This window comes from Neopsephotus bourkii, unplaced genomic scaffold (genome assembly GCF_033783945.1).
Source record: "Neopsephotus bourkii isolate Nb327-2 ecotype Australia unplaced genomic scaffold, CSIRO-AGI_Nbou_v1 NB_457, whole genome shotgun sequence".
NCBI lineage: Eukaryota > Metazoa > Chordata > Aves > Psittaciformes > Psittacidae > Neopsephotus > Neopsephotus bourkii.
In genome coordinates, this window is record NW_026900959.1 from 2,100,706 (window position 1) to 2,127,790 (window position 27,085).

General features: G+C 68.4%; 5 protein-coding genes across 6 annotated transcripts in view; 2 read left to right on the plus strand and 3 right to left on the minus strand.

Annotated features, from left to right (window-relative positions):
• SLC39A14 (solute carrier family 39 member 14) lies at window positions 1–7,322 on the minus strand. The gene is made up of 8 exons (XM_061349794.1): window positions 7,091–7,322; window positions 6,760–6,991; window positions 4,337–4,506; window positions 3,000–3,122; window positions 2,733–2,918; window positions 1,986–2,193; window positions 936–1,120; window positions 1–166 (listed from the first exon to the last, which is right to left on the minus strand). Exons 1-8 carry the CDS (start codon window positions 7,319–7,321, stop codon window positions 20–22), a joined length of 1,482 nt encoding a protein of 493 aa, XP_061205778.1. The 5' UTR covers window position 7,322; the 3' UTR covers window positions 1–19.
• The window catches only part of REEP4 (receptor accessory protein 4), a 58,531-nt gene continuing 38,296 nt past the window's right edge, over window positions 6,851–27,085 (plus strand). The window contains exon 1 of the mRNA XM_061349792.1: window positions 6,851–6,860. The gene's annotated coding sequence lies outside the window, so the exon portion shown is untranslated. The remainder of the gene's footprint in view (window positions 6,861–27,085) is intronic.
• Window positions 12,058–19,396, minus strand: PIWIL2 (piwi like RNA-mediated gene silencing 2). Its single transcript, XM_061349632.1, has 19 exons — window positions 19,122–19,396; window positions 17,942–18,052; window positions 17,728–17,845; window positions 17,514–17,638; window positions 17,355–17,435; window positions 17,117–17,230; window positions 16,376–16,564; window positions 16,189–16,273; window positions 16,002–16,088; window positions 15,767–15,907; window positions 15,573–15,686; window positions 15,075–15,263; window positions 14,887–14,988; window positions 14,686–14,805; window positions 14,441–14,529; window positions 14,223–14,328; window positions 13,296–13,549; window positions 13,031–13,138; window positions 12,058–12,222 (listed from the first exon to the last, which is right to left on the minus strand). The coding sequence occupies exons 1-19, from the start codon at window positions 19,394–19,396 to the stop codon at window positions 12,066–12,068; spliced, it is 2,565 nt and encodes an 854-aa protein (XP_061205616.1). The 3' UTR covers window positions 12,058–12,065.
• Window positions 20,220–22,462, minus strand: POLR3D (RNA polymerase III subunit D). Of its 2 annotated transcripts, none has more exons than XM_061349788.1 (8): window positions 22,258–22,462; window positions 22,077–22,120; window positions 21,834–21,979; window positions 21,628–21,752; window positions 21,384–21,555; window positions 20,921–21,171; window positions 20,569–20,721; window positions 20,220–20,358 (listed from the first exon to the last, which is right to left on the minus strand). In XM_061349788.1, exons 1-8 carry the CDS (start codon window positions 22,420–22,422, stop codon window positions 20,236–20,238), a joined length of 1,179 nt encoding a protein of 392 aa, XP_061205772.1. In that variant the 5' UTR covers window positions 22,423–22,462; the 3' UTR covers window positions 20,220–20,235. The 2 variants fall into 2 exon arrangements, with proteins under 2 accessions (XP_061205772.1, XP_061205771.1); XM_061349787.1 differs by having other exon boundaries at window positions 21,628–21,755.
• On the plus strand, window positions 23,530–26,851 carry PHYHIP (phytanoyl-CoA 2-hydroxylase interacting protein). Its single transcript, XM_061349789.1, has 5 exons — window positions 23,530–23,719; window positions 24,829–25,015; window positions 25,600–25,774; window positions 26,022–26,139; window positions 26,241–26,851. The coding sequence occupies exons 2-5, from the start codon at window positions 24,851–24,853 to the stop codon at window positions 26,773–26,775; spliced, it is 993 nt and encodes a 330-aa protein (XP_061205773.1). The 5' UTR covers window positions 23,530–23,719; window positions 24,829–24,850; the 3' UTR covers window positions 26,776–26,851.

Sequence of the window (27,085 nt, forward strand, 5' to 3'; positions counted from 1 at the left end):
GGGCTGCGCGGCGCCGGCGCTACCCGATGCGGATGTGGCCGGAGTACACGGTGAGCAGCACCATGATGGCGAAGCCCGTGAGCAGCCCCGCGTTCTGGATGGCGAAGGTGATGAGCGCGCTCCCGCCGTGCTCGTCCTCCCGGCTCACCTCGTTCATCTCCGGGAACTGCGGGCGGGAGGGAGGGATGCAGAGACTGGGGTGTACTGGGAATGGTACAGACTGGGGTGTACTGGGAATGTAGAGACTGGGGTGTACTGGGAATGTAGAGACTAGGATGTACTGGGAATGTAGAGACTGGGGTGTACTGGGAATGCAGAGACTGGGATGTACTGGGAATGTAGAGACTGGGGTGTACTGGGAATGTAGAGACTGGGGTGTACTGGGAATGTAGAGACTGGGGTGTACTGGGGATGGTACAGACTGGGATGTACTGGGGATGGTACAGACTAGGATGTACTGGGAATGTAGAGACTGGGATGTGCTGGGGATGGCACAGACTGGGATGTACTGGGGGATGGCACAGACTGGGGTGTACTGGGAATGGTACAGACTGGGGTGTACTGGGAATGGTACAGACTGGGATGTACTGGGGATGGTACAGACTGGGATGTACTGGGGGATGGTACAGACTGGGATGTACTGGGAATGCAGAGACTGGGATGTACTGGGGGATGGCACAGACTGGGATGTGCTGGGGGATGACAGAGACTGGGATGTACTGGGGATGGCAGAGACTGGGATGTGCTGGGAATGGCACAGACTGGGATGTACTGGGGGACAGCAGAGCCCGGTGCAGGCAGCATCAGCACTGCCAGCCCCCCCCCGCACTCACCATGTCCCTGCACTCACCATGTCCCTGCACTCACCATGTCCCAGCACTCACCATGTCCCAGCACTCACCATGTCCCTGCACTCACCATGTCCCAGCACTCACCATGTCGGCCAGGGCGATGTAGAGGAACATCCCCCCCGCCAGGGCGAAGATCCAGTTGGGCGAGAAGTGGCTGCCGGCCAGGATGCCGCAGGCCAGCCCCGCGTAGCAGCAGCAGGCCGAGAGGAAGTTGAAGAAGAGCGCCTGGCGGATGCTCATGCCCGCGTTGAGCAGGATCACAAAGTCCCCTGCGGGAGCAGTGCGGGCTCAGTGGGAGCCCCAGCCATGGAGCCCATCCAGCCCTGGTCCAGGGAGCCCCAGCCATGGAGCCCATCCCAGCCCCTGGTCCAGGGAGCCCCATCCATGGAGCCCATCCAGCCCCTGGTCCAGGGAGCCCCATCCATGGAGCCCATCCCAGCCCCTGGTCCAGGGAGCCCCATCCATGGAGCCCATCCAGCCCTGGTCCAGGGGAGCCCCAGCCATGGAGCCCATCCCAGCCCTGGTCCAGGGGAGCCCCAGCCATGGAGCCCATCCCAGCCCCTGGTCCAGGGGAGCCCCATCCATGGAGCCCATCCCAGCCCCTGGTCCAGGGAGCCCCATCCATGGAGCCCATCCCAGCCCTGGTCCAGGGCAGCTCCATCCATGGAGCCCATCCCAGCCCTGGCCCCAGGGAGCCCCATCCATGGAGCCCATCCCAGCCCTGGTCCAGGGGAGCTCCATCCATGGAGCCCATCCCAGCCCTGGTCCAGGGAGCTCCATCCATGGAGCCCATCCCAGCCCTGGTCCAGGGGAGCTCCATCCATGGAGCCCATCCCAGCCCTGGTCCAGGGCAGCTCCATCCACGGAGCCCATCCCAGCCCTGGTCCAGGGCAGCTCCATCCACGGAGCCCATCCCAGCCCCTGGTCCAGGGAGCCCCATCCATGGAGCCCATCCCAGCCCTGGTCCAGTGGAGCTCCATCCATGGAGCCCATCCCAGCCCTGGTCCAGTGGAGCTCCATCCATGGAGCCCATCCCAGCCCTGGTCCAGGGGAGCCCCATCCATGGAGCCCACCCCAGCCCTGGTCCCTGAGCCCCGGCAGCCGCAGGGAGGCTCCCGGTGCAGGCGCACGCACCCAGCTCGTGCGGGAACTCCTCGCACAGGATGGCCACGGAGGTGCTGACGCCCTGGAACACGGACACGGTGAAGGAGGCGCCGATGGCCAGGCCGTCGATGAAGTTGTGGAGCCCGTCGCTGAGGGTGATCATCCAGGCCAGGGTCCCGATGTCCGAGTAGCGAACCTCCTTCAGCCAGGAGCAGGGGCTCTGCGAGGCCTGCAGGTCCTGCAGCACACAGCACCCGGGCATCAGCACCCAGTGCACAGCACCCAGCGCTCAGCACCCAGTGCACAGCACCCAGTGCTCAACACCCAGCACTCAGCACCCAGTGCACAGCACCCAGTGCTCAACACCCAGCACTCAGCACCCAGTGCTCAGCACCCGGGGCTCAGCACCCAATGCACAGCACCCGGGCATCAGCACCCAGGGGTCAGCACCCAATGCACTGCATCCAGTGCACAGCACCCAGCGCTCAGCACCCAGCGCTCAGCACCCAGCGCTCAGCACCCAGTGCACAGCACCCAGTGCTCAGCACCCAGCGCACAGCACCCAGTGCACAGCACCCAGTGCTCAGCACCCAGTGCACAGCACCCAGCACCCAGTGAACAGCACCCGGGGCTCAGCACCCACACCCGGAGCCACCCCCATCCCTTTGCCATGGGGATGCCCTCAGCTGCACCAGCTCCCTCCCAGCCCCATCGCTGCCGTGTGCGTCGGGGTCCAGCCCTGCTCCCTCCCCACGCTCTGCCCCCAGCCCCACGCACCTGGACTGAGAGGGAGCCCCCCCCAAGCTTCTCATCGCCGGGGGGGCTCCTGCCCTCCCGCTCACTGCCTGCAGGGGGGATCATGTGGTCCAGGTCCCCGTTCTGCAGCTTCTCCATCACCCCCTCCTCCTGGTCCTTCCTGGAGGGCAGAGCCTCGGGGCCGTAGTGGCTGTGCCCATGGTGGTGCTGGGGGACAAGGGGGGGCAATGGACGTCAGCCGCGTGTGCCCCCCCCAGCCGCGCTCCTCCGGGCCCTGCCCGGCCTCACCTGGTCCTTCTGCTTCAGCAGCATCTTCAGCACCTTCTCGGTGAAGAAGAAGAGGTAGAAGCCCCCGAACACCACGGCCGACTTGGACACGTAATGATCCTCCTGCGGGTTGAACCCGAACGCCTGCGGGGACGGGGACAGCTCTGAGCCCCAGCCCCAGGGCCTCGGGGCAGCCCTGCCAGGCCCTGACCCCCCCCAGCAGTGGACAAGCTCCCTTTGTGAAGGGGCCTTTGTGCCCCTTCCATCTCCCTTGCTCCCCTGGGCCCCGGGGATGCAGGTGATGCACACAGCAGCGGGGATGCAGGTGATGCACACAGCAGGGATGCAGGTGATGCACACAGCGGGGATGCAGGTGATGCACACAGCGGGGATGCAGGGGATGCACACAGCGGGGATGCAGGGGATGCACACAGCGGGGATGCAGGTGATGCACACAGCGGGGATGCAGGGGATGCACACAGCGGGGATGCAGGGGATGCACACAGCAGGGATGCAGGTGATGCACACAGCAGGGATGCAGGGGATGCACACAGCAGGGATGCAGGTGATGCACACAACAGCGGGGATGCAGGTGATGCACACAGCGGGGATGCAGGGGATGCACACAGCGGGGATGCAGGGGATGCACACAGCGGGGATGCAGGTGATGCACACAGCGGGGATGCAGGTGATGCACACAGCAGGGATGCAGGTGATGCACACAGCGGGGATGCAGGGGATGCACACAGCAGGGATGCAGGTGATGCACACAGCGGGGATGCAGGGGATGCACACAGCGGGGATGCAGGGGATGCACACAGCGGGGATGCAGGTGATGCACACAGTGGGGATGCAGGGGATGCACACAGCAGGGATGCAGGGGATGCGCGCAGCAGGGATGCAGGGGATGCACAGAGCAGGGATGCAGGTGATGCACACAGCGGGGATGCAGGGGATGCACACAGCGGGGATGCAGGTGATGCACACAGTGGGGATGCAGGGGATGCACACAGCAGGGATGCAGGGGATGCGCGCAGCAGGGATGCAGGGGATGCACAGAGCAGGGATGCAGGTGATGCACACAGCGGGGATGCAGGGGATGCACACAGCGGGGATGCAGGGGATGCACACAGCAGGGATGCAGGTGATGCACACAGGGGGGATGCAGGGGATGCACACAGGAGGGAGCTGCCAAGCGCAGGCAAGGCCTCGGGGCAGCCCAGAGGTGACTCCGGTCCCCAGAGGGGCGCAGCAGCAGCTCCAGTGCCCTCCCAGGGGCTCCCAGGCTCCGTACCTCGCTGCGGGCTCCCTCCGACAGGGAGAGAGCCCCAAGAGCCGGGAGAGGGCCCTCAGCCTACCTCGGGGATGAGCTGGAAGAGGGCGTTGGAGTAGAGAGTTCCAATCGCCAGAGCTATGAAGTAGAGGAGCAGCCGCTTGTAAAAGGTCTTCCTCATGAAGGGCACGACGCTGGCTCCCACCAGCGAGCAGAGGGAGATGACGGTGACGCAGAGCAACCCGAACCCCCAGACTGCGGCAGGGCCAAACCCCCCGGGGAGCAGCGGGGACAGGGGCAGGGAGGGGGGATGTGGGGCAGGGGGAGGAGAGAAGAGGACATTGGTTAGTGATTGGGCTTCATTGCGGCGGGGGGACCGGGAGCGGAGCGGGGCCGAGCTCCGGGGCTGCTGCCGAGCCCCCGCGGGATGGGGGCGGCCGCTCCAGCGCCCCCGGTGCCCCCCGCGCCCCGCACGCTCCATCCTGCTCCCGCAGCACCCCCAGGCTGGAGCGTGGCCGGGGCCAGACCCATGGAGCAGTTCTGGAGCCGAGCGGGAGCCTGGGCAATCCCCATGGATCCGGGTGCGCGGTGCCCAATGGGGGCAGGCACCCTAAGGACAGGGTTCAAGGGATTGGATCCATGTCAGGGCCCCGTGAAGCCTCCTGGACCGGGAGCAGGGGGAGCCCCCAGGGTTTGCGGGGTCCAGGGCTTTGATTCAGCTCCAGGAGTGCGCAATTACAACAGAATCACTGCGGTGTCCAGCGGCCCATGGGAGCACCAGGAAACCGCACGGGGGGCATCGGAAAGCAGAGAGGGGTAAAGGGGAGGCAATGGGAAAGGCGCTGGTGATGGGGACGCGGCTGCTCCCTGCGCTCTCACAGCGGTGCCTGCAATGGAGCTGAGCGCATCCCTGCGGGGCTCTCATTGAGCCCTGCAGCAGCCGCAGCCCATGGGGCCCTGTGGGGCTCTCATTGAGCTGTGGTGCAGCCGCAGCCCATGGGGGTTGGGTCCTGCCCCGGCCCTGGAGCTGCTGCAGTGGAGCCATGGGGATGCTGCAGGGACCGGAGCAGCTCTGTCCCGGGGCCAGGCTGGGGGCAAGAGGAGGCTCCTGAAGGGGGGCCCTGGAGCTGCTGCAGTGGAGCCATGGGGATGCTGCAGGGACCGGAGCAGCTCTGCCCCGGGGCCAGGCTGGGGGCAAGAGGAGGCTCCTGAAGGGGGGCCCTGGAGCTGCTGCAGTGGAGCCAGGGGGATGCTGCAGGGACCGGAGCAGCTCTGCCCCGGGGCCAGGCTGGGGGCAAGAGGAGGCTCCTGAAGGGGGGCCCTGGAGCTGCTGCAGTGGAGCCACAGGGATGCTGCAGGGACCAGAGCAGCTCTGCCCCGGGGCCAGGCTGGCGGCAAGAGGAGGCTCCTGAAGGGGGGCCCCAGAGCAGCTGCAGGGGTCCCCCCATTGCAAACACCCCTGGATCCTGGGGGTTTCCTGGTGCTCGGAGGGGCGGGAGGAGCCTGCGGAGCCCCGGAGCAGCCTGAGCCTAAGACTGAACCTGAGCCTGAGCCTGAGCCTGGGTCTGAGCCTGAGCCTGGGCCTGAGCCTGAGCCTGGGCCTAAGCCTGAGCCTGAGCCTGAGCCTGGGTCTGAGCCTGGGTCACCCACCACCACTGAGCCTGAGCCTGAGCCTGAGCCTGAGCCTGAGCCTGGGCCTGAGCCTGAGCCTGAGCCTGAGCCTGGGCCTGAGCCTGGGTCTGAGCCTGGGCCTGAGCCTGGGTCTGAGCCTGAGCCTGAGCCTGGGCCTGAGCCTGGGCCTGAGCCTGAGCCTGAGCCTGGGCCTGAGCCTGAGCCTGAGCCTGGGCCTGAGCCTGAGCCTGAGCCTGAGCCTGGGCCTGAGTCTGGGCCTGAGCCTGAACCTGAGCCTGAGCCTGAGCCTGAGCCTGAGCCTGATCCTGAGCCTGAGCCTGAGCCTGAGCCTGGGCCTGAGGCTGGGCCTGGGCCTGAGCCTGAGCCTGAGCCTGAGCCTGAGCCTGAGCCTGATCCTGAGCCTGAGCCTGACCCTGAGGGTGAGCGGTGGGCATGGCGGGGCCGCGGGCGCACCTCTGGGATGAGCTGGAAGAGCGCGTTAGAGAGCAGCGAGCCGATGGAGAGCGCCACGAGAAACGGGAGCACGCGGCGGAAAACGGGCTTCCCGGTACAGGGCACGAGGAGGGCGCCGAGCAGAGCGGCCACGTTAATCATGGACACGCTGAGGAAGCCGAAGCCCCACGCTGCGGAACGACAAGAGACCGGGGCCACGTTACCGGGGGCCGGGGGGGGCGGTCACGGGCACTGCTCAGGGCAGGGGAACGGAGCCACCGGGGAGAGCCCCAGGGCATGGGGCCGGCAGCGCCGGGCCCGATCCCACACCGCAGGCACCGGATCCCCCCTCCCCGTCCATGCAGCTCGTCCGGTGCCACTGGGCCCGGATCCGCGCAGAGGGAACCCAATGGGGCCGCGGATGTGCCCTGAACCCCTCCTTACCTTCAGCTGCGCTGGGCCTGCTCTCCTCCGCCTGCTCGCCCTCGGTGGCACCGGTCCCAGTCCCAGTCCCGATCCCGATCCCAGTCCCGGTCCCGGTTCCAGTCCCGGTGGCGCAGGCGCCGCTCTCCAACTGCTGCAGGATCGCGGGGCAGAGCCCCTGGAGCTCGCGGGGCCCCACGGCCGAGCCCGCGCTCAGGTTGTGAAGGGCAAAGAGCTCGGCGGAGCTGAGGCACTGCGGGGGTAGGGGGGGACCGGGGTGAGCCCGGAGGGGCCGGGCTGAGCCCGGTGCAGCCCCACGGGAGCCCCATGCATGCCGCAACCCTGTGCTCACCCGGGTCAGGTTCCCCCGCGGCACCGAGGCGTTGCCGGGCCCCCGGCCCACGTCGAGGCGGGTGAGGAGCGCCTGGAGCTGCGCCAGGCTCAGGGCCCCGCTCTCCCCGTGCCGCTGGAGCAGGTCCCGCAGGAAGGAGCCCGCCGAGAGCCCGGGGTCGGCCCGGCCCGGGCAGGGCAGGAGCCAGAGCAGCGCCAGCAGCAGCCGGCACCAGCGCCCGGCGCGGGGCATCGCGGGGGCGCTGCAAGAGAAGGCACAAACTGCGGTGAGCGCTGGTGTCCCCACAGCCCCGGCTCCTGCCCCACAGCCCCCGGCTCCTACCCCACAGAGCCAGCTCCCTGCCCCACAGCCCCGGCTCCTGCCCCACAGCCCCCGGCTCCCTGCCCCACAGCTCCACAGCCCCCGGCTCCTGCCCCACAGCCCCCGGCTCCTGCCCCACAGCCCCCAGCTCCTACCCCACAGAGCCAGCTCCCTGCCCCACACCCCCCCCCCCACACCCCCCCCCCCCCACAACCCCCCCCCCCACCCCCACCCCCCCACACCCCCCCCCCCCCACACCCCCCCCCCCACACCCCCCCCCCCCACACCCCCCCCCCCCACACCCCCCCCCCCCACACCCCCCCCCACACCCCCCCCCCCCCACACCCCCCCCCCCCCACACCCCCCCCCCCCACACCCCCCCCCCCACACCCCCCCCCCCCACACCCCCCCCCCCCCACACCCCCCCCCCCCACACCCCCCCCTGCCCCACAGCCCCCGGCTCCTGCCCCACAGCCCCCGGCTCCTGCCCCACAGCCCCCGGCTCCTCTGCCCCACAGCCCCCGGCTCCTGCCCCACAGCCCTATCCGATGGCAGATCCCTGCCCCACAGCTCCATAATGACAGCAGATCCCTGCCCCACGGCCCCATCCAGTGGCAGGTCACTGCCCTACAGCTCCATCCGATGTCAGATCCCTGCCCTATAGCTCCATAATGACAGCAGGTCCCTGCCCCACAGTTCCATAATGACAGCAGGTCCCTGCCCCACGGCCCCATCCAGTGGCAGGTCACTGCTCTACAGCTCCATCCGATGTCAGATCCCTGCCCTATAGGTCCATAATGACAGCAGGTCCCTGCCCTATAGCTCCATAATGACAGCCGGTCCCTGCCCTATAGGTCCATAATGACAGCAGGTCCCTGCCCCACACCAGCCTCATGCAGGGCCCGGCGCACCCACCCCCAGCACCTTCTCCCCCGTGCTCCTCCTGCACCCGGATCCAATCTCAGCTCCCCTCTCCCCGGCCGGGGCTCCCCAGCCCCGCAGCCCCTCGGGGTCCCTGCGGAGCGATCCCCACGCAGGGACCCCGCACCCCGGCCGCAGCCCCGCTCCATGGGGGCCGCACTCACAGCGGCCGCGGCCGCTCCAGCGCCCGTGAGGTCCCCGCTGTGCCCCGTGCGCCCGCAGGGCGGCTCCTCCATAGCCCCGCACTTTAACCCCGGCAGCCGCAAGGAGCCGCGCGGGGATCGATGCAAGGGACGGAGCTGCGGGACCCGGCTGCACCCGCGCGTCCCCGCCCGGCGCCGCAGTAACCGGATAACCCGGAGCTGCCAGGACCCGGCCGGGCCCCGCTCCCCTTCCAGGACCCCGCATTCCTGCGGGCTCCGGCCGCCTCCTGCCGGGCTTTAACCCCTCCGGTCCGGTCCGGTCCCGGTACCCGCGGCCCCCGCCGCCTCCTCCCCCCCGATCCCCTCCGCGGGGCACGGAGCGGGCCCGGAGAACGGAGCCCAAAGCCCCGAGCCCCGCGCTCCCCCCGGCCTTGAGCCCTGCCGGGGCTGGGGCACTCGCGGGGGCTGGCGCGGAGCCCACGGTGCCAAAGGCGCCTCCTGGGGCCGCCCCATCCCGGAACGGGGTCGGTGCCCGCTCACCCCCATCCCCGCATCCTCCCTCCCGCTCCGCACCCGCTCCAACCGGAGCATCCCAGCGGAGCAGCCCCGCGCCCATCCCCGCCCCGCTCCACCCCGAGGCCCTTCCCCTTCCCGCATCCCGAGGGGTCACTTCCCGGCGCCCATCGATCCGCGCTGCCCCGGCCCCTAACGGGCCCCAGAGCGGTGCCGAGCCCCACGGACGGGTCCTGGGCGCGCAAACGGGGGCTCCCTCGCAACAAACTGGGTTCACCCCATAAACTGCTCCCCCTACCCCACAAACTGCGCTCCCTGCCCCATAAACTGCGCTCCCCTCACCCCATAAACTGAGCTCCCCCCACCCCATAAACTGCGCTCCCTTAACCCCATAAACTGCGCTCCCTTAACCCCATAAACTGCGCTCCCTTAACCCCATAAACTGCGCTCCCCCAACCCCATAAACTGCGCTCCCTTAACCCCATAAACTGCGCTCCCTTAACCCCATAAACTGCTCCCCCCACCCCATAAACTGTGCTCCCTTAACCCCATAAACTGCGCTCCCTTAACCCCATAAACTGCGCTCCCTTAACCCCATAAACTGCGCTCCCCCAACCCCATAAACTGCGCTCCCTTAACCCCATAAACTGCGCTCCCTTAACCCCATAAACTGCTCCCCCCACCCCATAAACTGCGCTCCCTTAACCCCATAAACTGCGCTCCCTTAACCCCATAAACTGCGCTCCCTAACCCCATAAACTGCGCTCCCTTAACCCCATAAACTGCGCTCCCTTAACCCCATAAACTGCGCTCCCTAACCCCATAAACTGCGCTCCCCCAACCCCATAAACTGCGCCCCACCCCAACCACCCCCCCCATAAACTCCGCTCCCCCCCGACACAAACTGGGGCCCCCGCTCCCCAGCCCCAAACCCGCTCCTAGCGCTTGCACCCGTGGCTCCAGGCCCTGCGCCCGTGCTCCCCTGCCCCATAAGCTGCGTTCCCGGCCCCACATCCCCCCCGCTGCCTGCACCTTCACCCTCACCCGGCCCCAGACCCCAAAGCGAGCCCCAGAGCTGCTGCCCAGACCCCACAGACCGGCCCCAGGCCCCTCAGCCGCTCCCCGCATCCTTCCCGCATCCTTCCCCCATCCCCGTCTCCATCCCGGGGCTCCGGGCCCGCTCCCGCTCCGTTCCCCGCCGCCCACCCCGCGGCGTCCGTCCCCGCAGCCGGATCCCCGCCGCCCCCCGCTCCCATCCCGCTCCCATCCCGCTCCCATCCCATTCCCATCCCGTTCCCATCCCGGTCCCATCCCATCCCATCCCGTTCCCGTCCCTTTCCCTACCTCCCTCCCTCCGTCCCGCTCCGCTCCGCTCCGTTGGGTCGAGGCCGCGCAGGGCGCACGCTCGGCCGGCGGCACGGGGAGCGTTCCCATTGGCCAGCGCCCGCGCAAGCCACGCCCCCTCCCGCTGCATCGCTGCGCAGCGCCCGGCGCCGGGGGCGCGATTGGGAACGGGAGACCCATGGAGCACCCCATAGAGCATCCCATAGAGCATCCCATAGACTCCATGGAGCACCCCATATACCACCCCACAGACACCATAGAGCACTCTAGGGACCCCACAGAACACCCCATAGGGCACCCCATAGAGCACACCACAGACCCTACAGAGCACCCCATAGGGCACACCATGGAGCACCCCATGGACCCTACAGAGCCCCTCGCGGCATGGATCGCCCCATGGAGCCTTCCCCCTGGGTCCAGGACAGCAGCAGCCACCCCCAGGCATCCTGGGGGGCACAGAGCATCCCTCAGGTCCCTCTGGGGTGGTCCAGGGCATCCACGGAACCCCCGACACCTCTGGGGGCACTGCCCCCCCCCCCAGCCCCACACTGTCCCCCCCCCGGCCCCACACTGCCCCCCCCCAGCCCCACACTGCCCCCCCTGCACCGGGGCAGGGTGAGCGCAGCCAAAGTCCATGGGGCCGGCAGATAAAGGGCGACGGGCGATGGTCAATGATTAACCTGGGCCCCGGTCCCTGCAGCGCCGTCTTCCCTGTGCCCCCCAGCCCCAAAGAGAGCGGCCGGGGGTCCCCGTGAGCCCCCAGACCCCGGTGCCAGCAACGCCTTTATTGCAGTGAACTGAAACCGCGGCAGAGGGGGGCAGGAACCGGGTCCTGCCCCTGCTGCACACGGGGGGGGTGAAGGCAAACCCCAAGGGAGGGGAGCGCCTGCGGCAGCCTCGGACCCCAGGGAGGTTTTCCCTTGGGAACGGGCCCCGCGCCAGCGCAGAGAGCACGGGATCGGCTCCCCCTTGGGACAGCAGCGACTCCCCCGGGCCGGTGCCAGCGGGAGCCGGGGCTGGAGAGGCAAAGGAGAACTGGAACTGGGAGCGGAGCCCAGGGCAAGGCGAGGAACCAGGGGGAGCCCTGGGGCTCGCACCCATGGGGGAGCAGGGATGCGGTCCCTCGGGATGGTTTCACCCCATGGAGCCCCAGGAGTCCGGTTTGAGCATCCCTGAAACCAACAGAACCCAAGGCAAGGAACCAGGGGGATCCCTGGGGCTCACACCCATGGGGCAGCAGGGATGCGGTCCCTCGGGATGGTTCCACCCCATGGATTGGAGCCCGGTTCGAGCATCCCTGAAACCAACAGAACCCAAGGCAAGGAACCAGGGGGATCCCTGGGGCTCACACCCATGGGGCAGCAGGGATGCGGTCAGGGGCTGGTTCCACCCCATGGATTGGAGCCCGGCCCGGTTCGAGCATCCCTGAACCAACAGAACCCAAGGCAAGGAACCAGGGGGAGCCCCGGGGCTCACACCCATGGGGCAGCAGGGATGCGGTCCCTCGGGATGGTTCCACCCCATGGATTGGAGCCCGGTTCGAGCATCCCTGAACCAACAGAACCCAAGGCAAGGAACCAGGGGGAGCCCCGGGGCTCACACCCATGGGGCAGCAGGGATGCGGTCCCTCGGGATGGTTCCACCCCATGGATTGGAGCCCGGTTCGAGCATCCCTGAACCAACAGAACCCAAGGCAAGGAACCGGGAGCAGAACGAAACCAGAGCAGGGGCAGGGGGGCAGCGGCGCTGGGGGCTCACAGGAAGAAGAGCTTGTGAGCGAGCAGGGCGCTGGGCTCCCGGTGCAGGACGTGTCCCGACAGGAAAGCCAGCTTGTGCGCGTAGCGGCAGGGCGCGGGGACGCGGACCGTGCCCGGCCAGTTCCAGTAGAGGTGGCAGAGCTTGAAGGTGAGCCTGGGTGCGGCGAGGGAGGCGGTGATGCCAGAGCCGCAGGGGTGCGGGCACACACAGGGGATGTAGGCACACACAGGGGTGCGGGCACACACAGGGGTGCGGGCGCACACAGGGGATGCGGTGATGCCAGAGCCGCAGGGATGCGGGCACACACAGGGGATGCGGGCACACACAGGGGTGCGGGCGCACACAGGGGATGCGGGCGCACACAGGGGATGCGGGCGCACACAGGGGGTGCGGGCGCACACAGGGGTGCGGGCGCACACAGGGGTGCGGGCGCACACAGGGGTGCGGGCGCCCCCCCCCCCCACCACACACACAGGGGATGCGGGCACACACAGGGGATGCGGGCACACACAGGGGATGCGGGCACACACAGGGGTGCAGGCACACACAGGGGATGCGGGCACACACAGGGGTGCGGGCACACACAGGGGATGCGGGCACACACAGGGGGTGCAGGCACACACAGGGGTGCGGGCACACACAGGGGTGCGGGCACACACAGGGGATGCGGGCACACACAGGGGATGCGGGCACACACAGGGGGGGGTGCGGGCACACACAGGGGTGCGGGCACACACAGGGGTGCGGGCACACACAGGGGTGCGGGCACACACAGGGGTGCGGGCACACACAGGGGGTGCAGGCACACACAGGGGTGCGGGCACACACAGGGGGTGCGGGCACACACAGGGGTGCGGGCACACACAGGGGTGCGGGCACACACAGGGGTGCGGGCACACACAGGGGGTGCGGGCACACACAGGGTGCAGCCGAGGGGAGGATGCAGGGAGCCGGTCCCTACCTCTGTACGTGCTCGGGGCTGAGGTTGGCCGTGTTGAGCAGGCAGATGTAACGCGTGGGGATGCTGCAGCCCTGCTGCGAGTGATGCGCCAGCAAGAAGAACTCCTGCCTGCAGCAAGGGAAGGGGATGCACGGGGGGGCTGCGGCTGCCCCATCCCTGGCGGCGCTCGGGGCTGCGTTGGATGCATCCAGTGCAACGGGTCCGTGCCCATGGTGGAACTGCCTCCCACCACAGCCCACCCTATGGAAGGGTCTTCGGCACTCACCACTGGGAGCTGGTGATGGTGTGGTCAAGGACGGTGCCCGGCGGAGGCGCCGCGAGCTGCTCTCCCGCCGGCACGTACAGGTTGGTGCTGTGCTGCTTCTGCACCACGAGCACCAGCAGCCCCGGCGCGTAGCTCTCGAAGGTCTCCAGGCACCTGTGGAGCTGCGGGATCTCGTAGCGCAGCACCGTGTCCAGCTGGCTGTCGGCAACGCCGTCCCGGAACAGCACGATCTTCCGCGGCAGGCAGTGGTTCATCTGCCGGCAGGAGCACAGCGACCGCGGCTTGGGGCCCCCCCAACCGGTGCCAGGCATGGGGGGGACCAGGCCCTGGTGAGGAGCTGGGAATTCATCACCTGCGGCTCCATGGAAGCACCGGATGCGCCTGGGGACCACAAACCTGCCCCTTCCCATGGAACCCAGCCTGCGCTGGGCTTGAGGGGACCTGAAAGCTCCTCCAGTTCCAATGGCAGGGACCCCTTCCACTGGAGCAGCTTGCTCCAACCCCTGTGTCCAACCTGGCCTTGAGCACTGCCAGGGATGGGGCAGCCACAGCTTCTCTGGGCACCCTGTGCCAGCGCCTCAGCACCCTCACAGGGAAGAGCTTCTGCCTAAGAGCTCAGCTCAGTCTCCCCTCGGGCAGGTTCAAGCCATTCCCCTTGGCCTGGCCCTACAGGCCCTTGTCCCAAGCCCCTCTCCCAGTTTTCCAGGCTGTTTGTCCCACACCTGCACTGGGAAGGGAAGGATCCCAAGGGAAGATCCTGCCCCCCCCCACAAGGCGCTTTCCTCCCGCAGGGACCTGGCTCTTCCCCTGGGATCCCGGGGGAGGTTCCCTCATTCCCAACAGGGCAGCGGCTCCCTGGGGCTCGCAGTGGGGACGCGGGGAGGTTCCGGTGCCAGCCCCGAGCCCGGAGCCCCGGCTCGGCCTCACCTCATGGAAGTGCTGGAGGGCATCGGCCAGGCAGAGCCGGAGGCTGTCGGCGATCTCCTGCTGCGGCATCTGGAAAACCACCCTGGAATACCACCTGGTGAGGACGCTGCGGCGCAGCAGCACCAGCGTCAGGACAGCTCTGCCCCATTCCCGGTTACCCCAGTGCGGGACCCTCCCCGTGACCCCAGGGTGGACTGGGAGCGAGCGGCCTCACGCACTGGTTCATGCTGGCCACGAAGCCGATGACGGAGCGCACCCCTTTGCTGTGGTTGTGGTACACATCCATGCCGATGACCATCAGCTGCTTCTGCCATGGGGACAGAGGAAGGAGGCATCAGGGATAACCCAGACGGTTCCCAGCCCGGATCCCTCCCGCTGCAGCCAGGACGGAGCCCCCAGCTCCGTGCCCTGTCCCAATGGGAAGCCGGTGCCAAGGCCCCGTTCCCAGCGGGTTTTGCCTTACCAGGGGGATGTCGACCCCCCAGAGCTCTCCCCCCAGCTTGCAGTTCATCTGCAGCAGCACTTTCTGCACCACGCTGCGCAGCTTCCCCGGGTGCCCGCTCAGCGTCTGCGCGTTGATCACCTGGGAACGGGGGGGAACAGGGAAAAGCCAGGCTGGAAGCACCGGGGCCGCCCCAGCCCCAGCCCCGGAACCCCCGTGTACCTGGGAGGGCACGGGGCACTGCACGCAGCACAGCTTCTTGACGGCCGCATACAGATCCTCGCGGCCGCCCGAGATGATGCACAGCAGGATCTGCACCTTCTCCTGCGGGGAACCGGAGCGGGAATTGGGGTGCCCCCCCCAACCCCAGCACCCAGCTGCATCCCCCCCCGTCAGGGCGCTGCACCCACCTCACTGCTCAGCATGCTGCGGATGCCCCTGGCGTAGCTCTCGATGCGGTCGTCCTTGAGCTCCACCAGTGCAGGCTGGTTCATGTGCATCCCAAGGGGGCCGCATGCGCTCTCCATGGCGGCCACCAGGTCCTTGGCCAGGTGCTGCAGGCGCTTGGGGTACACCAGGAGCCAGTAATTCATGGAGATCTAAGGGCAGGGGAGGCAGGGGCAGGATGGGCTGGGTTAGGGTTAGGGTTAGGGTTAGGGCTGCGGGGCTGGGCCAGCGGCTCCCAGGGTCATGGGAGAGGGAAGCATCCCCAAAGGAGCCCAGCATCCCGTTCCTGCAGCCTCCAGATGCACCAGGAGGCGATGGGCACGCAGGCAGGCATCCGGGCTGCAGCGCAGCACCAGCACGAACAAGGGAAGGGATCTGGCTGCAAGGAGCTCCGGGATGGCAATGGGGGAGCACCAGGCCCAGCCGGCAGCGATGGAGCCGTGGCTGCAGCAGGCGCTCACCGCCGAGATGGAGGCTTCCCTGACGACCGCCTTGGCCCAGCTCCGGTCCTCGCAGGGGGTGAAGGAGCCCTGGCGCAGGTTGATCCTCTCCATGGGCAGCACCCGGCCCTGGGTCTAAGGGAGGAGGAGGCCGTGGTGCTGCCGCGCTGCCGCCGCCGCCGCACCGCTGCCGAGGGGCACCCCGGGGCCCTCACCCTGTGGATGTCGGGGCCGAGGCGCAGCCCCCAGCGCTGCAGCTCCCGCGAGGCCTCGGCGCTGCAGCGGACGCGGTGCAGGAGGCTGCTGAGGCGCAGGTAGTGCTGCTGCGGGCTCTGCAGCATCGCCCCCGTCACGTCCTGCAGCAGGAACAGCCCCGGAGCACCCATGGCACCGAGCCCCACGCTGGGCTCGGTTGGGAGGGACCGCATCCAGCCCCCGGCACGCTCTGACCTTCAGCATCCGGCTCTCCTTCCTCATGTCAGGAATGCCGGTCAGGAAGGTGAGCTCCGGCACCAGCAGCACCAAGTCCAAGCAGCGCTGCGGGGATGGGACCGGCGCTCAGCGCCCCATGGGCAGGGCAGGGGCTGGAGGAGCCAGGAAAGCACCACGGGGCTCCAGGTCCCCGTCCCTGCCTCACCTTCCCCTGCGGAGTCAGCTTCTCCTTCGGCCTATGGACCAGCAGCGGCTGCTCCAGCTCCTTGATGGTGATCCCATAGGTTTTGCTGGAAAAGCAGCACCGGGAGAGATGCTCCCGCATCCGGGGCTCCCCAGGCCCTTCCTCCCGCACCGGTGCTGCCCCCGATGGACGCCCCATCCGGCCCTACCTGTAGTAGGTGAGGAAGGTGAGGGCCTCTCCGCTGGCCATGGTGAAGGTGTCCTGGGGGGTCTTGCTCCAGTCGATGTCGTCCAGGCGGTAGGTGCGGTTGTTGTAGCGGGTGATGACCACGCTGCCCACCAGCTGCTTCACGCACTCCTCCTGGAAGCTGCCCGGCCTCTGCTTGTAGACGCTGTGCCTGGGGGCAGGAGGGGCTGGGGGGATGCTCCAGGGCCATGGCAGCCCCACATTGAACCCCTGCTGCCCCACGGTGCCACTGTCACCACTGCCTCGCCATGAGCCAGCCCCACATCGAACCCCTGCTGCCCCACGGTGCCACCATCACTGTGCCTGTGGTCCATGAGCCAGCCCCACATCGAACCCCTGCTGCCCCACGGTGCCACCATCACTGTGCCTGTGCTCCATGAGCCAGCCCCACATCGAACCCCTGCTGCCCCACGGTGCCACCATCACTGTGCCTGTGGTCCATGAGCCAGCCCCACATTGAACCCCTGCTGCCCCACGGTGCCACCATCACTGTGCCTGTGGTCCATGAGCCAGCCCCACATTGAACCCCTGCTGCCCCACGGTGCCACCATCACTGTGCCTGCGGTCCATGAGCCAGCCCCACATCGAACCCCTGCTGCCCCACGGTGCCACCATCACTGTGCCTGTGCTCCATGAGCCAGCCCCACAGCTGCAGGGAACCCCCCCCATCCCAAAGCTCCTCTGGGCTCCCCCCTCCTCTCACATGAACTGCAGCACGGACTCGCTCCAGACCACTTTATGGATGGAATCCACCAAGAGGAAGAGGCCCCCGTCCTTCTTCCGGATGCTGACGGCGTACCCCGGCCAAACCTGCAGCCTGCACCCCAGCACAAGATGCCCAACAGCGCCTGGGTTAAAGCTGAGCTCGGAGGTCACCCCCCCAGCCCGCTGCTATGGGGCACAGGGATGGCCCCATCCCAGAGGAGGTGCCTGGTACCCACCTGTACTGCTGTAACGTGGTGGCCTGCGTGGGCTCAAAGAAGTTCCTCCCCACCAGCTGCATGTCCAAGATCCTCATCACCCTGGCGAGGCAAAGCGGGACGGGCCCAGGCTTGGTGGGGATGGGGAGGAGGAGGAGGAGGGTGCGGGGCATCGCTCACCTGCGGAACACCACGTTGTAAAAGGGGATGCAGAGATCGGAGCTGGGCTCCAGGACCTTGGTGAGCTGGATGCTGATGGTGACCTCCTCCCCGTCGCTCCTCCTCTGCACCTTCAGGGTGAGGAGCTGCAGGCAGGAAGGGTGATGTGGGTGCTCCAGGTGCTCCCCATCCCACACACGGGCTGCAGGCCCAGCGTGGGGTGCGCGGCGCTCACCTGCAGGAGCTGGATGGGCAGGAAGAGGATGACGCCATCGAAGGCCATCACGTCCCCCAGCACGGCGCGGTGCTCCTTCAGCATGGCCAAGCGCACGCTCCTGCACTCCACCTCGGGGCTGCGGGGAGCCAGCGCCTGCTCGCCCTGCACCCCAAACCCCGCTCCGGACCCCACAGCGCCCAGAGCCCACTGCCGCTCCGTGCAGCGCCGGTACCTGAAGGTGACGTGGTACTGGAACACGGCTTCGTTCTGGCACTGGATGCTCACCGAGTTCAGCCCCAGAGCCAGGGCTGTGCCCTTCGGTGCCGCCTTCGCCCCCGGCCCCCTTGGGGATGGGGAGAGGCAGCGTGAGCCCGGTGCTGCCCACACCCCCCGGACCCTGCCAATGCTTCACTTACGCTCTGCTGGTGCCGGCCGGGACCGCAGGGAGGCCCTGGGGTGCCGATGGGCTCAGGGTGGGCGCAGCAGCGGCGCTGGGCACCCCTTGGGGCGGCGCGGGGGCTCCTCTGCCGGGGGGGGCGGGCAGCGCATCCCCTCTGCCCCCCCCCAGCACCCTGGGTGCACACAGAGCTCAGCCTGCACCCCGGGACCCCAGCCCCCCCCCACAGCACCCTGGGTGCACACAGAGCTCAGCCTGCACCCCAGGACCCCAGCCCCCCCCACAGCACCCTGGGTGCACACAGAGCTCAGCCTGCACCCGGACCCAGCCCCCCCACCCCCAGCACCCTGGGTGCACACAGAGCTCAGCCTGCTCCCCAGAACCCAGCCCCCAGCACCCTGGGTGCACACAGAGCTCAGCCTGCACCCGGACCCAGCCCCCACAGCACCCTGGGTGCACACAGAGCTCAGCCTGCACCCCAGGACCCCAGCCCCCCCCACAGCACCCTGGGTGCACACAGAGCTCAGCCTGCACCCGGACCCCAACCCCCCCCACAGCACCCTGGGTGCACACAGAGCTCAGCCTGCACCCGGACCCCAGCCCCCCCACAGCACCCTGGGTGCACACAGAGCTCAGCCTGCACCCCAGGACCCCAGCCCCCCACAGCACCCTGGGTGCACACAGAGCTCAGCCTGCACCCGGACCCAGCCCCCCCCACACAGCACCCTGGGTGCACACAGAGCTCAGCCTGCACCCCAGGACCCCAGCCCCCCCACAGCCCCCTGGGTGCACACAGAGCCCAGCCCCTCCTGGCTCCATCCTCCTGTCAGGCACTTGGAGGGAGCCATCAGGTCCCCCCTGAGCCTTCTCTTCTCCATCTGACCCCCCCCCCCGGTCCCTCAGCCCTTCCCCATCACCCCTGTGCTCCAGGCCCTGCTCCAGCCCCGTTCCCCTCAGTGCCCCCCTCGCACTCAGCGCCCATCACCGCGCACCGGGCCCGACCTGCGGGACTCACCGCCCGCGCGCCGGCAGCGCCGCTGTCACGTGATCACCACAGGGCTCGGGGCCGGGCCGCGGCGGGGCCTGCACCGGGCTCTCAACGGAGGGAGGCCTCGGGCCCGGCCCCCCGCGGGCCCCGCCGTGGGGCTCCAGGCTCAGCCCCCGCAGCAGCGCGCACAGCGGCAGCTCGGCGGGCCCGGGCGGCGGCAGGCGCTGAGCTCGGCCCACCAGGCCCCGCAGCCTGCCCGGGGCCGAGGGACCGGGCCCGAGGGGGAACCGCGGCCGCTCCATGGCGCGCCCCTCGAGTTCCGTCGCCGCGACCACGCTGGCGGGAAAGCAGTGCGCAGGCGCGGCCCCGCCCACCGGGTGCCCCGCCCCTTCCCCCGCCCAGCACCGCGGACAGCGCCAGGAGGGGCGGGGCTTAAAGGGGGCGGGGTCAAGGAGCGGCGAGCGGGCAAATGGGATTGGGGATAGAGCGGGATTGGGGGGGGATGTTGGGATTGGGAGTTAATAAATAGGGATTTGGGGAAGCGAATTTTAATTTAAGAGGTAAATAAACTGTGGTTTGGGGTATATTGGGATTTGGGGTAAAAAAGTGGAGATTTGGGAGGTATATTGGGATTTGGGGTAAAAAAGTGGAGATTTGGGAGGTATACTGGGATTTGGGGTAAAAAACCTGAGATTTGGGAGATATATTGAGATAGGAGGTAAATAAATTGAGGTTTGGGATAAGGAAATGGGGTTGTGGTGGTGCAATAGGATAGGGAAGGGTGAATTGGGATCGGGGGAGGCAACAGCAGGGGACAGAGGGCAGCCCCATTCCCACTCCCTGCCCATCGGAGGTGCCTGGGGGGCCTCCAGGGGGGATTCAGCTCCGTGACACCCCCCTTGGGGGATGCTGGACCCCCCCCTGCTCCCCAGGGCGAGGAAGCAGCGCAGGCTCTGACCCCCATGGACAGGATGAGACAGAACAGCCGGAAATGGGCCAAGACAGGGGTTTATTCCACACTGTCCCCAGGTGCAGGCAGGGGCGCAGCAGGGTCCTGCACCCCCGGAGCCGCAGGGGGGGGACCAGGGGCTGCAGCGGCTCCAACGGGAGCCCCATGCCCCCCCCCCCAGCTCTCCCGGTGCTACCGGTGCCGGTGCTCGAGCAGCGCCTCGAAGTCCGGGGAGCAAACGAGCTTGTGCTTGACGTGGCCCAGGACCATCATCTCCCCGGTGCGGCCGTCCCCGATGCCCACCGACACCAGCTCCTGGGCCCGGCGAGAACCAGCCATGAGCAGCCCAAGCCCATGGGAAACCCCTCAGGCACTGGGGCAGGGGGGGGAGCACCCCCTGGGGCCCCTGCGCCCTGCTGCCAACAGCAGGGTCCTTCCCTGCTGCCCTCACTGGGATGCGCTGCAAAGAGCATCACCAGCATCACCCGGCCCGGTCCCCATGGGGCTCAGCCCCACACCTCGTACCTGCAGGAAGGAGCAGGGGGTGCCCATGGTCACGTCCAGGGTCACTTTGCCCAGCACCAGCTGCACCTTCCCCGACTTGCGGACCAGCAGCTTCCCCACTTGTCCCTCGGGGAGGTCGCTCAGGGTGCACGTGTTCTCTGCCTGCCTCAGCTCCTGCGGGGACACGGGACGGGGTCCTCATCCCAGCGCTCCCCTTGTCCCAAGCCCCTCTCCAGGTTCCTGCAGCCCCTCCAGGCACTGGAGCTGCTCTAAGGGCTCCCCTTCAGGAGCCTTCCCTTCTCCAGGCTGCCCCAGCCTGGCTCCATGGCAGAGCTGCTCCATGGCCTCCCTCCCTCCCTCCATCAGCCCCTACCTGGCTCTTGTCCTGCTTGCCCAGCAGCGCCGCTGCGTCCTCGCCGTGCGGGTCGGGGCGGGCGGGTTTGGTGTCGTGGCTGGGGGGCTGCCCCGGCAGCGTGTCCGGGAGCTGCAGGAACAGCAGCTCCTCCTGGGCCGAGAGCCGCAGGCGCTGCAGCAGCTCCGACACCGGCACGTCCCGGGGGAAGCCGGGGGGGGCCCTGCTGGGTGCGGGCCGGGGGGGGGCCTCATCGCACGGCTCCTCCTTCACTGCACAGGGAAAGGGGGGGGGTGAGGGGAAACAAAGGGGGGCACCCCGCACCCCTCTGTGTCCATAGAGCCCTGCAATGGGCTGGCTTCAAGCTCCATGAGCAGGGACCTTCCATTGGAGCAGGGTGCTCCAAGCCCCTTGAGACTGCCAGGGATGGGGATGCAGCTCAGGCACTCACCAGAACCAACACCCCCAGTCCCCCCCAGCTCACCCTTCACCGCCGATGGGTCCAGCTCCATCTTCTCCTCCTTGGGGCCGGGCAGCCAGGGCTCAGCATCCTCCTGCTCCCCCGACTCCTCCTTGAAGAGCCAGCCCGAGTGCGCCAGGGGCAGCTGCACCGGCTTGTTCCGGATGTCGTTCTTCAGGCCTGGGTCATCCAGGAACTGCGGGATGGAGCAGGGATGCTCAGCGCTGCCCCACTGCCACCAGCACCCCCCCGCCCCGGCCCCACTCACATCATCCTTCTGCAGCATCCGCAGGATCTGCTTCGTCTCCTCGTCCGTCTCCCTCTTCTCCTTCTTGATGTTGATGATGTGGGAAGGGCCAAAGTCCGACACATCCACGGTCTTGTCCCAGGAGCCTGCTGGGGACCGGACCCAGCGCCAGGGTGAGCCCTGAGCGGGGCAGGACCCCCCCAGAGGAAGAGGAGCAGCTCCTTTACCTTTCTTCTTCATCATTTCAGCGGGCCCCTGCTCGAAGATGGAGTGGGACTGGATGACCGCAGGCCGGCCCCGGCCCCGGCCCTGCCCATCGCGCTGCCGCTCCCGCTCCTTCTTCTCCTTCTTGACCGAGGTTTCCTCCCTGGGCCTGCAGAGCATGGGGGGGGGGGGTCAGCACCCCGATGGCCGCAGGGCCCTGCTCCATCCATCCTCCCCATGGCAGCAGCCGGTTACGGGGCACTTACTCCTCCTTGATCTTCCTGCTGATGATGTTGGGGGTGAAGGTTTTCTGCGGTGAGAGCAGGGAGCGATCACTGCAGGGCACGGGGCAGAGCAGAAACCACCCCGGCCCCGCTCCGCATCGCCCCCATCGCGGTCCCCATCACCCGCAGGGACCCTTTGGGTTCCCCCCCCCCCGGTTCTCACCTTCTTGACGCCGCCCAGGGTGAGGTCTCGGGAGCGGATGGAGGGCAGGCGCCCGGGGGTGACGGGGGGGGCCCCGGGCCGCCGCCCCAGCAGCCCCCGCGCCCCCGGCAGCCCCGGGCGCAGGCTGGCCCCGGAGCCTGCATCGCCAGAGCCCCCCTCCGCCATCCTCGGCCTGCGGGGGGGAGATGGAGAGGGGCACCCCCAAAATATCCCATAGCCATGACAATGACCCAGCACCCCCAAACAGAGCCCATCCCATAGCCCTGCCCCTGCCCCCCCCAAACAGAGCCCATCCCATAGCCATGACACTGCCCCTCCAAACAGAGCCCATCCCATAGCCATGACACTGCCCCACAAACAGAGCCCATCCCATAGCCATGACACTGCCCCTGTACCCCCAAACAAAGCCCGCTCCTATCCCTCACCCCATGGGGCTTCAGCCCCCCCCTCCGATCCTCCCGCACCCCCAGAGCCCCCCCCCCATGAGGCTCACCCCCCGCATGCCCCCGTACCCCGCACCACGCCACCCCTTACCCGACCCGGGCAGCCACCGGCTCCCGTCCGTACTGCGCCTGCGCGACGCGCGACGCGCGTTTCCATTGTGGCGCCGCCGCTGCCATCTTTATTAAGGGCAGCGGTGTCTGCCAGTGATCCGCCATCTTTGTGCTGGGCACTGCGCTGGCCTATGTGACGGCGGCGGCGCCATCTTTGTAGCGGGCAGAGCCGCGCCGTGGGGCGCAGTGCAATGGGGGCACGCGCACACAATGGGGGGGGTGCACACATAATGGGGGCACACACACACAATGGGGACGAGTTTGGAGTCACCTCTTCTTCATTTGAACCCCGTGGGGTGCCGGGCTGCGGACACCCCCTAACCCCCTGCAGCCTTGCCCCACACACCCACGGACCCGGTGGGCAACGAGGTTTTGGGGTGCTCCCCCCCCACATAAACCCTGGTGCTGCCGCACAGGCGGCCCCTGCATCCCCCCCCATCATCAAACCCGCACCCGGGGTGGGGGGTCCCGGTGGCTTCCAGCACCCCCATAGCCCTGCACCCCACTGTGGGTGCTTTGGGGTGTCCCGGCTGTGCCATGGGCTCAGCCCCCCCCACCCCCAGGATGCGCCCACAGCGCGGAGCCGCTGCCTCCATCCCTCGCTGACGCCGCTCGCAGCCATTGGCGAACGGGCTCGGTCCTGCCCCCCCCCCCGCCGCTCACAGGCACCGGCTTCGCCTCTCTGTTGGGGTTCGCCCCCCCCAACCCCCCCCATCGGTCTCATTCCCTCTCCCTCCTCTGGAGGGTGCGCGCTGCTCCCGAGCTGCCGGGGAGGATCCCGGGCGCAGCAGCCGCAGGCAGCACCGCGGCACCGCCGGGTACCGCGGCCGCGCTCCCCCCGTGCCTGCCCTGCGCTGCCCCCCCCACCGGCACCGCACCGCGGCCCCGCAGCCCCCCGGCACCGACAGGTACGGGCCCGCTCGGGAGCGCGCTTCCAGCGGCAATCGGAGGAGGGGTTGCTTGGGGGACGCGGGGTGCACGGATGGGGATGCGGGGTGCGTGGATGGGGATGCGGGGTGCATGGATGGGGATGCGGGGTGCATGGATGGGGATGCGGGGTGCATGGATGGGGATGCGGGGTGCGTGGATGGGGATGCGGGATGCGTGGATGGAGATGCGGAGGCACGGGCACATCGCGCTGTGCCCGCAGAGCGCCCGCTTGGCCGCTGCCAGGCACGGAAATGGGGCATTGGGTTGGCACCAGTGTCCCCAGAGCGGTGACCTTCTGCTGGTGTGGGGTGACACCAGCTTGGGGGGGTTTGGTGGGTACCGAGCACTGGGGGAGGCTTTGGGGAGGGGGGGCTGTGGGTGCCTGGGAGCGTGGGGTGGCTGCGCCCGTGGGTGCTGAGCGGTGTTGGCACCAGTGATGGTGATGATGGTGGTGATGGTGGTGATGCCGTGCAGCGGCGCGGGGGGGGCTGCGGACTGTTGGCACCCCGGCCGTGGGTGCCCATGGGCACGGGTGTACAGGGGGGCAGCCCCATGGTGCCAGGCATCGATGGGTGCCCGCTGCAGCATGGCCGGGCTCCTGTGTTGAGGTGCGAAGCGGGGGGCACCCTCCTGTGTGCACCCCATAGCTCGGTGCCACCGCTGGACCCACGGAACCCCCACCCTTGGGTGCCACCCCCCCACACCATGGCGTAGGGGGGGAAGCGCAGCCCCAGCCATGGGGAAACTGAGGCAGGGAGCGGCCGCGGGCCGGGGCAGAGGCGGATCCGGGCTCTCCTCCCGCACCCTCCCCGCTCCCCTCCCTCCCTCCTCTCCCCTTGTTTTTCTTTCCCCGCCCGGTGTTGAGCAAACCCCGAACCAGGCGCTGGCTCCGAGCCGGGGCCCCGCGGCACCCGGGCGGGCTCGTTCCCGGCTCCCCGCTGCCTATTCCTGGCTGCCGGTTCCCTCCCCGGTGCCATCTGCTCTGCCGCGGGCCCCCGGCTGCGGGCGGGCGGCAGCTGCCGCCGTGGGCTGCGGGCGCCCCCGGTTGCGTTCGGCACCCCCAGAGCAACCCCCGCGTGTCCCGCAGGAGCCCCGCACCTCCCCCGGCCATGGAGCTGCTCTCCACCCCCAAGAACATCGAGATCAACAACATCACCTGCGACTCCTTCCGCATCTCCTGGGCCATGGAGAAGGGGGACCTGGAGAGGGTCACCCACTACTTCATCGACCTCAACAAGAAGGAGAACAAGAACTCCAACAAGTTCAAGCACCGGGTGAGCCGGGGAGGGGGACGTGGGGGTCCCGTTTAGGGCGAGGAGATGGGGCTTGGAGGGGGGGAGCAGCGTTTGCGCTCACTCCAGTGCCGAATTGGGGTCAAACCCTCCCTTGGGACACGGTGGAGGGGACCGGGATGGGGACCGAGGTGCCACCAAGGCCCCGAGCCCCCGCGGAGCCGCTCACGCTCCCCCTCCGCATGGCTGCGAGTCACTCGCTCGGGCCGCTTTTAGCAGCGCCGTTGCCAGGGTGATGCTATTTAATGTTTAACATTATTTTTTTCCTCCCTCCTCCCCGATAATAAAGGGGGGGGAATGGGGGGGGGGGATTATTCCTTTTTTTTCCCCTGTGTCTCCTGACTTCAGCATCCGCCGTTGCCACAGAAACAGCTCTGCACTGCGGTGATGCTCCCTGGCCTCTTGACACCACGAGATGATGCTGGGAGCAGGGGTCCCCAAGACACCCCCTTGGCTGGGGGGAAGCTGAGTCCCCACCCCAGCAGCACTCGGGATTGGGAAGGGGTAGGGATGGGAAGGAGGGGGGGGTGTGAGATGAAATCCTGACCCTCAGCCCTTTCGCACAGGATGTCCCCACCAAGCTGGTGGCCAAGGCGGTGCCGCTGCCCATGACGGTGCGGGGACACTGGTTCCTGAGCCCCCGCACCGAGTACAGCGTGGCGGTGCAGACGGCCGTGAAGCAGAGCGATGGCGAGTACCTGGTGTCCGGCTGGAGCGAGACCGTGGAGTTCTGCACCGGGGGTGAGCGGAGGCGGTCCCGGGGCTGGGATCCAGGAGCCGGGAGCACGGGGGCGATGCCAGGAGCTTGCACAAGCCGGGGCCGGTTGGAGCGGCAGCTGATGAGTGGGAAGCAGGAGGTGTGGGGAACGGGAGCTGCGGGGTGGGATGGGATGGGATGGGACGGGATGGGATGGGATGGGACGGGATGGGACGGGATGGGCTGCCGGAGGAGGGGGGGGTGGGTTCACCCCGATGTCCCCATCCCCAGACTACGCCAAGGAGCATCTGGCCCAGCTGCAGGAGAAAGCGGAGCTGATCGCCGGGCGCATGCTGCGCTTCTCCGTCTTCTACCGCAACCAGCACAAGGAGTATTTCCAGCACGTCAGGTACCCCCGTTCCCATCTGCCCCCCACCCCCCACCACCCGCTCCCAACCGGGGCTGCATCCCTGACCTCTGTGTGTGCCCCCCCCCGCTCCCCGCGCACAGGATGCACTGCGGGAACGTGATGAAGCCGTCGCTGAAGGACAACAGCGGCAGCCACGGCTCCCCCACCAGCGGGATGCTGCACGGCATCTTCTTCAGCTGCAACACCGAGTTCAACACCGGGCAGCCCCCCCAGGACTCGCCCTACGGCCGCTACCGCTTCCAGATCCCAGCCCAGCGCCTCTTCAACCCCAACACCAACCTCTACTTCGCGGACTTCTACTGCATGTACACCGCCTACCACTACGTCGTGCTGGTCCTGGCGCCCAAGGGCTCCTCCGGGGATCTCTTCTGCAGGGAGCGCCTGCCCCAGCTGGACATTTCCTCCAACAAGTTCCTGACGTGCTGCGTGGAGGAGGGCGAGCTGGTGTTCCGCCATGCCCAGGACAGCATCCTGGAGCTCATATACACCGAGCCGGTGGACCTCAGCCTCGGCGTGCTGGGGGAGATCAGCGGCCACCAGCTCATGAGCCTCTCCACCGCCAACGCCAAAAAGGACCCCAGCTGCAAGACGTGCAACATCAGCGTGGGGCGCTAAGGGGGGGCCGCGGGCAGGGCCGGCCGGGGGCACGGACCCATGGATGCTGCTGGGGGAAGGACGCGGATGGGCCCCCCCCCGCGATGGACCCCGGCCCGCGGCAGCAGGGAGCTGGTGGGAGGCTGGCCCGGGGCTGAGGCAGAGCCTGGGCTGCTCAGCGGGAGGAAGCCTCCGTCTCCTGGACCGGCCGCCCAGCATCATCCTCGCACCGTGAGCCCCGCGCTCTGCCCGCCTCTGCGCATCCTCTGCGGGACCCCCTTCCCCTCCAGCATCCCTTTACCCCCCCCACCCCATGGGGCTCGTCGGAGAG

What these genes read in the sequence shown, in the direction of transcription:
- SLC39A14 (XM_061349794.1), bottom strand. Translation starts at nt 7,321, where the DNA reads ATGCCCCGCGCCGGGCGCTGGTGCCGGCTGCTGCTGGCGCTGCTCTGG. An exon ending in CGCGGGGGAACCTGACCCGG is followed by an intron (nt 6,992 to 7,090) that starts GTGAGCACAGGG and finishes CTACCCCCGCAG; the next exon opens with TGCCTCAGCTCCGCCGAGCT. An exon ending in ACATCGCCCTGGCCGACATG is followed by an intron (nt 167 to 935) that starts GTGAGTGCTGGG and finishes TCCCGCCCGCAG; the next exon opens with TTCCCGGAGATGAACGAGGT.
- PIWIL2 (XM_061349632.1), bottom strand. Translation starts at nt 19,396, where the DNA reads ATGGAGCGGCCGCGGTTCCCCCTCGGGCCCGGTCCCTCGGCCCCGGGC. An exon ending in ACCACGTTACAGCAGTACAG is followed by an intron (nt 17,231 to 17,354) that starts GTGGGTACCAGG and finishes GCTGGGGTGCAG; the next exon opens with GCTGCAGGTTTGGCCGGGGT. An exon ending in TCGGCCCCGACATCCACAGG is followed by an intron (nt 15,687 to 15,766) that starts GTGAGGGCCCCG and finishes CTCCTCCCTTAG; the next exon opens with ACCCAGGGCCGGGTGCTGCC.
- POLR3D (XM_061349787.1), bottom strand. Translation starts at nt 22,422, where the DNA reads ATGGCGGAGGGGGGCTCTGGCGATGCAGGCTCCGGGGCCAGCCTGCGC. An exon ending in TGAAATGATGAAGAAGAAAG is followed by an intron (nt 21,756 to 21,833) that starts GTAAAGGAGCTG and finishes TCCGGTCCCCAG; the next exon opens with CAGGCTCCTGGGACAAGACC. An exon ending in GCAAGCAGGACAAGAGCCAG is followed by an intron (nt 20,722 to 20,920) that starts GTAGGGGCTGAT and finishes GTGTCCCCGCAG; the next exon opens with GAGCTGAGGCAGGCAGAGAA.
- PHYHIP (XM_061349789.1), top strand. Translation starts at nt 24,851, where the DNA reads ATGGAGCTGCTCTCCACCCCCAAGAACATCGAGATCAACAACATCACC. An exon ending in CGTGGAGTTCTGCACCGGGG is followed by an intron (nt 25,775 to 26,021) that starts GTGAGCGGAGGC and finishes CCCCATCCCCAG; the next exon opens with ACTACGCCAAGGAGCATCTG. An exon ending in GAGTATTTCCAGCACGTCAG is followed by an intron (nt 26,140 to 26,240) that starts GTACCCCCGTTC and finishes CCCCGCGCACAG; the next exon opens with GATGCACTGCGGGAACGTGA.